The sequence below is a fragment of the Phycodurus eques genome, chromosome 15 (assembly GCF_024500275.1).
Source record: "Phycodurus eques isolate BA_2022a chromosome 15, UOR_Pequ_1.1, whole genome shotgun sequence".
NCBI lineage: Eukaryota > Metazoa > Chordata > Actinopteri > Syngnathiformes > Syngnathidae > Phycodurus > Phycodurus eques.
In genome coordinates, this window is record NC_084539.1 from 21,136,827 (window position 1) to 21,149,505 (window position 12,679).

Genomic DNA, 12,679 nt, shown 5'->3' on the forward strand with positions numbered 1-12,679 from the left:
ACGTATAGAAATTCACTTACGGAATACTGCTAGCACACTGTTCCATTGCACAACGTAATCATTACTGTATAATCATAACCGTTAATAATTGGCGTCTCCATTTGTGAACATTTCATCTTATTCGCTGCCACGGAGGCGATGATTAGCGACTTATGCTGCGTTGACGCCGGACGTGAAGCAAACGTTAGCCTCCGCGGCTCCCCGTCGTATTTAACCGCGTTAGCTGTAGCTGGGGCGGCGCATATTAGCGTGCAACAAGCATGCCCCCTTCGTACCCACACAGCAGGGGTGGGCAACTGTTCAATGTGGACGCGACCTTTTTATTTTGTACAGGGTGATTGAAAAGGAAACTCCCTCTTTTACAATACTTATAATTTATTCATATGTTGCCATATTTTTCTCAATTGTTTTGTGTATGTTCCACGTCTGTTCTACCAAACCAACCACTTGGGAAGAACTTGAAGGGCAAATACGAGAAGTTATGTCTTCCATCCCACAAGAGTTCCTTGTGAAATCAGAATTTTCCTCGAATTTTAAATAAAACTCCATGCAATACACTTCCTTCTCATGTTCACTTCTTGTAAGAATTATAGTTCAGAAATAGATTACAAGTACTTAAAAATAGGAAATTACTTTTCAATCACCCTGTATTTAATTTCTTGAAAGCCGACATCCGTCTATTGGCTGGAAGGCGAAGAAGCTAAACACACAGTCAGTGCAAATACCAAGACGCTCCGTCACGCCGCAATGTATACTCATTGACATTTGTTTTGGGAGTGAAGCGGCTTAGGTTCTGAGCGAAAAGCTTTGAGGGAATTCTCCATCGCGTCCTCTAAGTGTTTAGACACAGCCCGCGCTGTGTTTACACGACTGACGAGCCCCACATGGCTCTTCTCCAAATGTTTACATTGTCGTCCCGATGACCACGGCCTCTCCCGGGTGGTAGTCCACCAACAGTTTGTGTCTGGATGAGTGCATACGGATGGTAGATGCAAACATCCATACGTGCTACATATGCATGGGGAGTAAGTCACAATATGTGCATTAGTAAGTTGCTAGTCTTAACCTTCAAGTTTCAAGAGAGTTACGAAGTTACCGTGGAAGAAATCAAGCAAGTCGAGTCCACTAAAGCAAGTCGAGTCCACTAAATTTCAAGCGTGTCAAGTCTTTACGTCATCGAGTCATAAGGCAAGTCATACAATCTCGCTCAGTCACAACATGTAGATTATATATGCATTTGATCTACTTTGCATATGTGCAAGTCATAAGTAAGTCTTAAGTCTTAGCCTTCAAGTCTGGAGCAGGTCCAAAGTCATTTTGTCTTGGGCAAGTCACAGGTTATCCCAAGTCAAGACCTAAGCCAGTTAATGCAGTCTTACCTGCATATCTGGTCTTCTTAAAACCAATAAGATCAGATGATTAATGATTAATTATTTATAGATCTGAGTCTCAAGTCTTTGTTTTTGTCAAGTCACTGAGTGACTCAAATCGACTTAAGTCCAAGTAACATTGACTCGAGCGCCCATCTCTAATTTTAACGCATAACGGCAAGAAGCCTGGTTAATATTTGACCAGCTATCGGTTAGCTAAATCCTTAATTGCCCCACATTGATAAATACAATTTTAACAATCGGAATCGGAATATACGGAAGTTAACGTAGATTACGTCTTTGTTGGTTTTATAGTGACCGATAGATAGATGTAGCTGTGTCTCTTTTGAGTGGCCGACGTTGCCCCATTTTCTTTTTCCCAATTTGATCAAAAACAAAAGTTCTTGAAGAATCTTAATCTCTCGTAAGAATCTTCAGAGCTCCCTTTATGGTCTTTGCTTCATGAGGGGGCTCCCGCCCCCCCCCCGCGTCGTAGCGTACTGGTGGATTGCAGATTAGCACACAATTTGAAACCTTTTCAATGCAGGTTTTCAAACTTAGGTCTGACTGGAGTCAAGTCAAGTCATTAGAGTCCCCCACCTTTGCGTGGTGTTACTCACAGGTTCGATGATAGCCGGTTCTCCCTTCTCTCCCTTCTCGCCACGAACGCCATCGACCTGCAACGCAAACGCTGCTGTCAGCCACGCGTCATCTTTCCCGCCTTCCCTTTTGAAATCCTGTCCACCATCTTTTTCTTTGAGCCTAACCCTCATTATCCTCTGCCTGTGCTCAGCATCTTGTGCTCTAACTGCCACTCTCTTCAAGTCTTCCCTCACCAGATTCATAAATTCTCTGGCTCTTACCTGGTGGCCCTCTTGTCCAGCATCTTTCTACTTCTCATACTCAATTTCCCTCCTCTGCACCTGTCCAAACCATTTCAATCTGCCTTCTCGAGCTTTACCTCCAAACCTTCCACTCTGTGCTGTCCCTCTTGCGAGCTTTTTTCCCCTACTACTCTTGTACTCTACTAGCTTTGTCCCAGGATCCTCTATGCTGTCCTCCACTAGCTTTGTGCTTCACTAGCTTTATGCTTTACTAGTGTTGTCCCTCACTAGCTTTGTCTGCTACTAGTTTGGTCCTCTACTAGCTTTGTCCCCTACGACCTTAGTCCTGTCACTTGTTTTTTCCTAGAGTAGGTTCGTCCCCGCGCCCTCTACTCGTTTTGTCTCTACTAGTGTTGTCCCAGTGTCATTTACTAACCTTGTCCTCTACTAGGTTTGTCTCAATGTCCTCTTCTAGCTTTGTACTCTGCAAGTTTTGTCTTTTACGAACTTTGTCCCAATGTCTTCTGCTACTTTGTGTTTCCTCGACTAACATTGTCACCCGCTGTCTTAAGCCTTTCCTTGACTTAAACTTGTGCTCACACTTTCCTCCATCCGCTTCATTCTGCGTATTATTTCTTCTTCATCTCTCTTCCACCCATTGCCATTGCGTTCAGTTTTCCCTTACCTGTCCATAATACTCGTTGGTCTCGGCGGGAAGGACTTTGGAACCTTTGTCATGATATTCCAGGTCGTCGTAGTTGTCGTCGTAAATATTCAGATCCAAATCGTCGTAGTTATTGATGTGCTCCTCTTTGAAGGTGTCCAGATCCGTGTAGTCCCCGTCACCCTCAATGCCCAGGCCGGTTCCGGTGGCGATGGAACCGCCGGCTCCGGCTCCTGCGCTGGCCGATCCGCCCCCGACTGTGGAAGAGCCTCCCGCTGACACGGAACCACCACCGCCCAGGTTGATTGTGCCACTACTGCTACCACCTCCAAGACCGAGGTCTGTGCTGCCGCTGCTGCCTCCGCCGCCCAGCCTGATGGTGCTGCTACTTCCGCCACCAAGGTCGATGGTACTGCTGCTGCCGCCGCCCAGGTCAAGGGCGCCGCCGGCAAGGCCGAGGTCGACGGCGCTGCTGCCGGCGCCGAGGTTGACGCTGCTTCCGCCGCCAAGATGGATGGTGCTGCTGCCGCTGCTGCCTCCGCCGCCGATGTTAACTGTACGGCTGGGATTTGCGCAGAGGTGAAAGTAAATCACATTTGTGCACGACATAAGTCTTCAACCTTCAAGTTTCAAGCAAGTGCCAATTTACTGTGGAAAATCAAATCAAGTCATTTGTTGGGTTCAGCAAGTCATAAGTCAAGTCATACAATCTCAAGCTGAGTCACATGTGTTTGCACATTAATCACTTTGCACTCTGCATCTCTCGTCACATTCAAGTCCGAACCGTCAGGTTTCGAGCAAGTGTCAAGTTACTGTGGCAGAAATAAAATGAGTCAAGTCATTAAATGGGTCAATCAGGTCATAAGTCAAGTCATACAATTTTGCTCAGTCATTATATATGTTTGCAATTACCTACTTTGCATTCAGTATCTCTCTTTGCGCCAGTTGTACTACCATAAGCACATGTTTTTAATAAAGAGGCAAGACTTGTCAAGTCATGTACTTTAAGTCTAAGTCAAGTTGAGTCTTTCAGAAAATGTTATCCTAGTAAGTCCCAAGTCCTAAAAGCGGCAACCTAAGTCTGACTTGAGTGAAGTCATGTGATTTCGAGGCCCCTACCGGCTGCTGCCTCCACCGGTTGTCACGTGGCTGTCCACACCGTAATCCCCATCGCCGTAATCTCCGTAGTCGCCATAGGCAGTTCCAAGCTAGGAAAACCCAAGTCATTAACCCGAGAAATACTGGTGTCCACATCTAAGCGATTCACCTACTGTTGTTTTATTAATGGTGACTGAAGATCCACCGCCACCACCACCACCGATAAGCTTGGTTTCCACTGCACTTCCTGCACCCAGGTCAACCTTTCCCACCGCTCCCAGGTCCAGTTTATCGTCGGTGCCAGTGCTGGTGATGGTGATGCGCTGAGAGCCGTCAGCCTCAGGTGCCGGCGTCAGCTCGTCGTAGTAGTTCTCGTAGGTCTCGTAGGTGTTGTAGCCATCGTACGCGCCAGCATCGTCAGTGGCGCTCGCTGAAGAGCTGCTGGAGGACGAACCCGAGCTGGAAGACGAAGAGATGACTTTGCCATCCGTGCCAGTGGCTCCCACGACCTCCTCCACTTTGGACGCCAGGGTACCCCCGTCCGTCACCTGTAAGGCAGTGCAGATTTGTCGTGGCGCAACGTATTTCAGTGACCCACTTATTGATCGACTACCTTGACTTCAGTAGTCGTCTCCTCGTTGTCGGAAGTTGACTCGAGGGGTTTTCCGTCCACATCCTCGTAGTAGGGGTACTCATAATAGTAGCTGTCCTCCTCTGTGTTCTAGATCATCAACAGCGATGATGAGAGCTTGTCTGCTATTAGGCACTCGTATCCGAAAGCCGGTGTTGTGGAAAAGCGAACCCCCGTCTATTCACAAATTCACCTATTCACGTTTTTTTTGGGTGTGCTTTCTGTATTGCTATAAAATGCCACAAGATGGTGCCAAAGTCCGACTTCAGTGTTGCATGCCTTCAGTGCAGTACCGCCTTGTGCCACAACATGCTGGCCAGCACTGAGCGCTACTGGAAGAAGAGAAAGAAGAAGAGGCAGAAAAGGTCCCCAACTAGTCTCCTGTAATAGTCTTTATTCCCACAGAGCAGAGAGAATATAGGCCCGTGAGTATTGTTTTGGGTGTTAAAGTAGCAGTTGTTTGAAGGTTCATAATTATCCTAACATCTATGTTAATTTTTGTTAGCCCATCTATGGTGTTCCACATTATGTTAGCATTAAGCTAGCGGACTTTTGTTCGCCAAAATGACATGGTTTGGTTGAACATTTTTTTTGTTACATATGCAATGTTTACATCTGTTTTGTTTTCATTTGACAGTCAAATTCAAGATATATTTTGAAATGAAATGAGTGTTATGGGATCACAGTCTGTCGTATAGTTACAGTTTAAACTGTTGATATAGGCATCCTAGATTTCCGGTTTTGGCGCGGCATTAATCAAGACAGAGGAATGCCTTCGACTTGTAGAAACGTACAGCGGATGCCCCTGTTCCAACTTGTTAACCCCACTGATTGAGGAATGACTTTTTTTCCGCAGTTTTTTTTTTTTTTTCAGTGAACGTGTTAACACTCAAAGGTCAAGTGCATGTTCTTCCTTTAACACCTCGCAAGGTAACGGTTGATTGGCGGCACGTATTGGGGTAGGAACTCAGATTCGGACAGGCGCCATTCATCGTCATCAAAATCATAACCCAACCTATTGCCCGATTAACCTATGCGCTCTGTCAGTGAAAATGAAGTGCTCTTGTCTGATTGGACGGTTGCAAACGACTATGGGGTCAACTCAACCTAATAGGTTGGAATTTGGGGGTTCTTTTTCTGGAATATCATAAAGCATGTCCTATGAAAAGCACGCATGTCCAAATTTTGATCGCATTTTGCTTTCACCGCTTGTGCATGTATTCAGCTACATTTATTATTTGCCATTAACCAACATGTAACTTCTTTTTTTTTCATTTTCTATTTTCTTTTCTCATTAAGATTAGATTTAAAATGTCTTAATGTCTTCTTGCTGCTTTGTTTTTAGTTTACAGTCATGTATTGGTTGTACATTATGATTGATACGAGTGTTTATGTGTGAATATTGCTGCAACTTTATGCTGAGGCTAAAGCCTTGTTTTATATAAAAGTATTACTACGGCGCCGTCTTGACTGCCAAGGAACTGTGTTAATCACCTTTTAGGAGCTTCATGTAGCGCTTTGTCGCCATACTGTGGCATCTGTAAGCTATTATAAACCTTTTGCGGGGGCATACATTACTGGGTATGTCAAGGAACTATGTTGAAGTGAGTTGAGGAGCTTCATATAGTGCTTTGCCACCATCTGGTGGCACCTATAGGCAATTATAAACCTTTTGTGGGGGTGGCATCAATAACGGGGAGTTACCACAGTTTTTGTGCTCAGGCCAGACTTGTGCAATATAAAAGTATTGCTTTGGCACCATCTTGTGGCATCCTGATGCCAAGGAATTCTCTTGCAGTGAGTTGAGGAGCTTCTTGTCCTGTTTTGCTGCCATCTTGTACTATCTATAGGCAATTCTAAAATGTTTTAGGGAGGAATAGTAGGGGCACAGGGTACGGTTGTGTCTGGCCTCGTTTTATCTTGTTTTGTTCTTTTTGGCATTTAGCAGAGGTGGGAGTAAGTCCCAAATGTCAAAAAGTAATTCTCAAGTCCTTGAAGTCAAAACATGACGTACAGTACGACCCGCTGAATCCAAGTAATGATTTGACTTGACTTGGCTTGGTTTTTGTGACTGTACCTTGGGACTTGGATGAAATTTGAAGGTCAAGACTTGAGAGTCGGAAACGAGACGATAGAGCTAACGGAAATTGTGACAACTCACGTAGTCGTCGGTGTTGGGGTCCTGGTTTTGCGGTTGGTCGGGCACGGCCACCTCGCAGTCGGGGCTGTAGTGCTCGCAGTAGTCATAGGCGGCGCGGTGGTCTGCTACAATCATTAGCTGCTGGATGTCTCCCTGGAAACAGCGAGAAACAGGAAGTGAGCGAGACGACCAAGTTATGCATTAAAACAAACAAGTGCAGGAGGGGCGAAGAGACTTCAACAAATAAGGACGAAGCGGGACATCTGCACACAAACTAGGTCAGGGCCTGGCTTCACCTTCAGAGCCTTCAGTTCCCCCTTTGTTTTTCATACGATTCTCGACTTTTGAAGACTTTTATGCCTCGGAGGTGACGGTGAAAGGTTTGCGTATAGCGTGAGCAGACCTGCAGGAGTTCGATTTAAAGGAGATCGTATAGCAGCGTGGAGGGGGTGGGCGGACGGGTGGCTGGCCAGTGGGCGGTAAAACGGTTATTTAAGAAAGAAAAAATGCTGACAAGTGGGGTGAGATCGATGGGAAGGCGAGAGAAGGGAAAAGAACGCGGAGGCGCTGCGGGATCCCCGGGCTACACGGGGAGCTGGGTGTGTGTGTGTGTGTGTGTGTGTGTGCGTGTGTTCGTGTGCTACAAGTTTCGGAGTGTCAACGCACACACTGTATCGCTTCTGTCCAAACATGTTCTCATCGGAGCTCCAAATGCAGTGATGTCATCGCACATCATTCCAATACGGAATCAACTTAGCTCAAACAAACGGGGGGTTGGGGGGGGAACAACGAGGCACAATTGTGGGAATGGACTGCCATGTTTGGTGTTTTTAATTAGGCCCCTCGTCCTGCGCTGTGCACTGCAAAAACTGGCCTTTATTCTTTCAATCTTTTATTCTTCCAATCAAGATTTTTAACGAAAAAAAAAAAATGTTAAATGCTTTTCTGAATCTGAAGTACACAGGTAGCGTAGCTAGTATAACTAGTAGTTTTGGGCTAGCTAACGTTGGCTTGATTTGAGAAATCTTGCCAAGTCAAATGTTCCTGTTCCATGAGCAGATCATTGTGCAGAAATTAAGTAATATGTTCCTCATTTCATGACTTGCTGTTTTTGAAGACCAGTTTTAGTGTCGGTTTGCAGCAACAACACTAAAACCTTGTGATCCTTTAATAGTCCTCAGAGCGGGAGGGAAAATTATGTTTCCTGCTCTGACTTTGACTTATCACTGTCGTTTACTTTGGGGCGCGAGAAAACAAATCCCCACGCTTCCTCCGTGTACGGGAGGAATGAAGTAGCTGAGAAACGGTCCAGTGACCACGTCTCCGTTTCGGGATATGCGAGGATTTAAGAGTCGGTTTCGCCGTTTCGTTTGGCAAGGCGGCCGGTTGCAGCTGCGCTCTGAAGGGACGATGGGATCTCGGCGCTCGCAATGAGCTCACACTTGGTCGGGGAACGTTCGCATCGTTGTCGAGAACAACGTGACCGCGTTCCCTGGCCTTTGTTCTGTCAGGCTGTGGAAAACTCCCGTAGAATGATTCTAAATCTAGTAAAAGTAAGTTTTGTAGTCGCTAAAGTTTGACAAAAGAGCCTCACTGATCAAATATATCACGTATGCCGTGATTGATATGCAAATAGGAGTGGGGGGTGAGGGGGGGGAACAAAACTAATCCTTGTTGGACCCGGTACTGTTCTGCTTGTGTCCAGGTGGGGGCGGGAGGGAGCTCCCCTGAAGGACGTAGCCAAACATCTGTCTCCCTGCCTGAACTCGACCCAAAACTATTCAGGCTGGAGTGAGTTCTTTGGACCGGAGCCCTCCGGATTGCACTCTCACGATTTGTGGTTTTTCTAAAAGCTGCGCAACAAAGTGTTGCGACATAAGCCACCGCACGCGCAAAAAAAAAAAAAAAAAAAAGTTTCTCAAATTGTGGTCCGTGGACCACATGTGGGTCCCCGGCAAAGATGTGATGCCTCTGTTTAATTGTCTTCTCAGAATAATCTTAGTGGTGACTAGCTGTCACTTGACCACAAAACACAGAGTATATAGTTTGTTCACTTACGTTTTTTAAATGTAACTTTACAATGATTCAGTCCAAGTAAATTGAATTTCGTGCAATTATTTGTTTCTCATTTAATTTTAATACTGTGTTATACGATAATACTTAACTATATTTATAATTTTATGTGTACAGTACCTGCGGCTTACTCCCACCTATTGCCTTTTGTTTTTGATTATTTGTGAGTCGATGGCATGTTTGATTTTTGGACAACTCCTGCGTCTCCTCTTAACCACCAATGGTCAAGATCTACTTAAGTAGCTTTTCCAGGAATCTGTACTTTACTAGCGTACTCATTTTTTTTGGCGACTTCTTACTTTTACTTATTTTAAAACTCAGGGCCGTACTTTCTTCTCCTTTCTTGATCTAAATAGACTTTTTTTCAAGCTCTGCGAGTTGCGACGCCACAAATAAAAAAATACATGGAAAAAGTTAAAGTCAAGCTGAGTTGAGATCTTGATTTATTGCGATCTATTATGATCTTAAAACGTAGAAGACGGGAAATACGTGAGGCGGGGAGCAAGTAACGACGGCTACAACAAATTCAGAAACGCGAGCTATTTCCTGTCCGTGATGGTATTTAAGAAACTTAAACTTAAGTCGTAGGGAATTCATTGTGTCTCGTGTCAGTCTAAAATAACGCCAGTTTCCGACATTCAAAAATGTTCTGTCTAATCTGAAAAAAAGATACGATAAGGTGTATTTTTCTCAGTTGTTATAGTGAGCTAATTCAGCATTTATTTGTTCGTCAGTTAGCAAAGCAATGGGAACACGTTGTTTTGATGGCATAAATCTTTCACGGGTATTGTCTATAATTGGCAGAGAAGCATGTTTTATTTTTTTTTACATAAATACATTTGCAGTGCATTTCAGAGTCTGTACTTTTTTACTTTTACTCAAGTATAGGTGTTAAACAAGTACCTCTCCGTCTACCGTCTCTTTGTACACAAGCTTTAGCTGTTGTTGAGCCCGTCGTTCGTGTTTGCTTCGAGATAACGTTCTGTTGTAAATTGTCACGATATCAATTGACTTGTCTGTCAGTATTTGTACACAGAGTCTGTACTTTAAAAAAAAACATTTTATTTAGGTACAGGAGTTGAATAAGTACTTTTTTTTGGTTTTGTTTTTTACACATCTGTCAGCTGTTGTTGTGCCCATTGTTCTCCAGTGCCTTGAGCAAGCTTTCTCTCGTGAATTGGCGCCATATAAATGAAATTGCTGTACTTTTACTTAAGTACAGCGTGTGAGTACTTTTGCCGCCTTGAACCACGCTTCCCACCCCTCTGCTAAAGAACTTAATACCGCGTCTCTCCGGACCATATTCCCATTTCCCGTCCATTTTTTTTTTTTTTTCACCCTCGGTTGCGTGTTTGGCTTTTCGCTGAAAAGTGCTGAGGTGGTGAAGGACTGACTGAGGGAATAAAAGGGAGCAAACATCTGATTCCAGTTAGGGAACTCGTCTTAATTGGTGGAAAGTCCTTACAAATATTCCCTTCCCGAACCCAAAAGTATGGAAAAATGTGACACATGGATGACACGTTTAAGGACAATAAACATGTTTTAGTGGAACCATTAACCGTCCCATGCTGAGAGAATCTGACGCTTGAGTTACAATGCACTCCTCCAAAAGTAGAGAAAACGTGGTATCTGCCCGTGCGACTGCAGCGGAAACAGATCACATTAAACAGAGTAGGCCTACATTCGAGGTATGTACATTAAATATGATGTGAATATGGTACATTCAAGGTACAGTATATAGAACATTACATTAGAGGTGCATTACATTAAATAGGATGTCAATGTGGTAAGTTACAAGCGTAAACATTAATTGCGATGTCAACACGGTACATTAGGTGTATTACGTTAAATAGGATGTCAATATGGTACATTAATGGTGTATATACATGAAATATGATGTAAACATGATACAGTAGCCGTGTAGAGCTATTGAATATGATGGAAATATGGTACCTTAAGGTGTACAGTATAGACAAATGTGATGCAAATATGCTATATTCAAGGTGTGGGTTCCAGATCGTATCCTGTGGAGCTCCTCCACCTGAACCGTGCCGCGCAGTCGGCAATACCAATAGAAACTTCTGGATGATGTCGTGCCATGTGGCGACCATCCCAAGATTGACCTCAGCTGCAAGATCATCACATTTTCCAGACTGCCTTTATGTGCGCAGCTCATCAGCTTGTTCACCAGCTTCCCCGTACATGGCCTTTCCCCTTCCGCTTAACCTTAACCTACGGGTGTTGAAGAATTTGCCCTGGGGGCTATTTGCAGCCCGCTGCACATTTTATTATCATTAAAAAAAATTTTTTTTTTTAAAAAGCCCAGTCTGAATCAAAAGGTTATGAGAAACAGTTTAAATCTAGGCAGATGCTAAGCTAATTTTTTACAATTAGAAATAAAAATGTAACTACTAGTCAATTAAAAAGTTCCATGATATGACAATTTAAATGAAACAATCACAATGAAATTTGGCACATATTTGTTTTAAATTGCAAATAAAGGTGAATGTTATGAGACATCGTGCCTTTTTATTTTATTTTTTTTAAATGTAAAAGACAAAATGAGTAAAACTTTGTCTCTATTACTTTAAAATGTTAGTTACAGGATTGAATTTCAAGTTACAAGATATCACACTTTTTAATTTCATTTTTTTTTATGTAAAAAAAAAGAATAACATTTGTCACATTTTCTTGAACATTTAAAGGTACCAGTATTTTTCTTTTTTTTTAATTTAAGTTGAACATTTTTGCTATTTTTCAAATAACTTTTTGCCTTTTCACCACTAACACCACACTAAAATTTAGACTTTTTTTTTTTTTTTACATATCTTGAACTACTTATCATATGTTGACCTATAGCAAACTGAATTGTTTTTTTAGCATGTTTCATAAACACAAGGTGAAGGGATTGCACAATCCTTCCTACGTAGGTGCTAATTTCGGTTTTGAACGGCACCGTGACGAGTTACCGAGACGGTACTTATGGACGTCTGTCCCGCTGACCACGACATCCACTTGAGAAACCAAACCACAGACCAAAGATGGAGGGTTTAGGGTAAGTAGCACTGTTTCACAACTGCCTCACCACCACTGAGTGTACATGTACATGTACATTGAGGTTTTATGCCTAACATGCTAACTTAGCAAATATTCACGCAAGAAAGCAACTTTCCTGTGGGTGTCTACGAAATAATTTCCAATAAATGTCATCATTTACAAAAGTGCGTACATACATACATACAGTATTGGGACCAATAAAACAAACATTATACAGTTAACAAATTAAAAGCTTTTATATGATTGTGATGTATTTTTTCATCAATCTGACAATGGTCATTTAAAAAAAAAAAAGTATTATTACAGGAATAAAATCATGTTGGTTTTTTTCAAGAGCAAAAGGAGTATTTTTTTCCCCCCGAGAATATTGTCCTATTTTTATTAAAGAATACTATTTTCCAGAATAAAAGGTGTAATAGTATGAGAATAAAGTTCTATTTTTTAAATTCACTTGTTAAAATATGACTTTCTTCTCTTGCTAAACCTTGACTTGAAATCACAGTATTAACTTTACTCGGGTAAAATATGACTTTTTTCTTGCCAAACTGACTTTTTATCCCGACAAAAGAAGTTTTTCTTCCTGTAAAGCTGTCGTTTTTTTGGAAAAAAAATATGACTTTATTTTGGTAACATTAAATCTTTTGACCTTTTACCTTGTTGTACAGACTATGTTTTGTTTTTTTGTTTTTTTTGGCGGGGTAATGCTTGTGACAGCACAAATTTTTATCTGAGAAATATGTTTGTTCTTCTAAAGAACAGACATTTTTTCTTGAAAAAATACGAATTTAACATCACAACGTTACACATTTTTTTCTCTAAAAA

The 12,679-nt window shown here is 42.6% G+C and overlaps 1 protein-coding gene across 3 annotated transcripts in view; it reads right to left on the reverse strand.

Moving 5' to 3' along the window:
- Positions 1 to 12,679, reverse strand: part of col5a1 (procollagen, type V, alpha 1) — a 72,994-nt gene that overhangs the window by 33,581 nt on the left and 26,734 nt on the right. For all 3 annotated transcript variants that reach the window (XM_061699293.1, XM_061699292.1, XM_061699290.1), the window contains exons 5-10: positions 6,749 to 6,880; positions 4,570 to 4,677; positions 4,130 to 4,504; positions 3,978 to 4,066; positions 2,880 to 3,420; positions 1,991 to 2,047 (exon numbers count right to left, since the gene is read on the reverse strand). In XM_061699293.1, the coding sequence (XP_061555277.1) occupies positions 1,991 to 2,047; positions 2,880 to 3,420; positions 3,978 to 4,066; positions 4,130 to 4,504; positions 4,570 to 4,677; positions 6,749 to 6,880 (1,302 nt within the window). The remainder of the gene's footprint in view (positions 1 to 1,990; positions 2,048 to 2,879; positions 3,421 to 3,977; positions 4,067 to 4,129; positions 4,505 to 4,569; positions 4,678 to 6,748; positions 6,881 to 12,679) is intronic.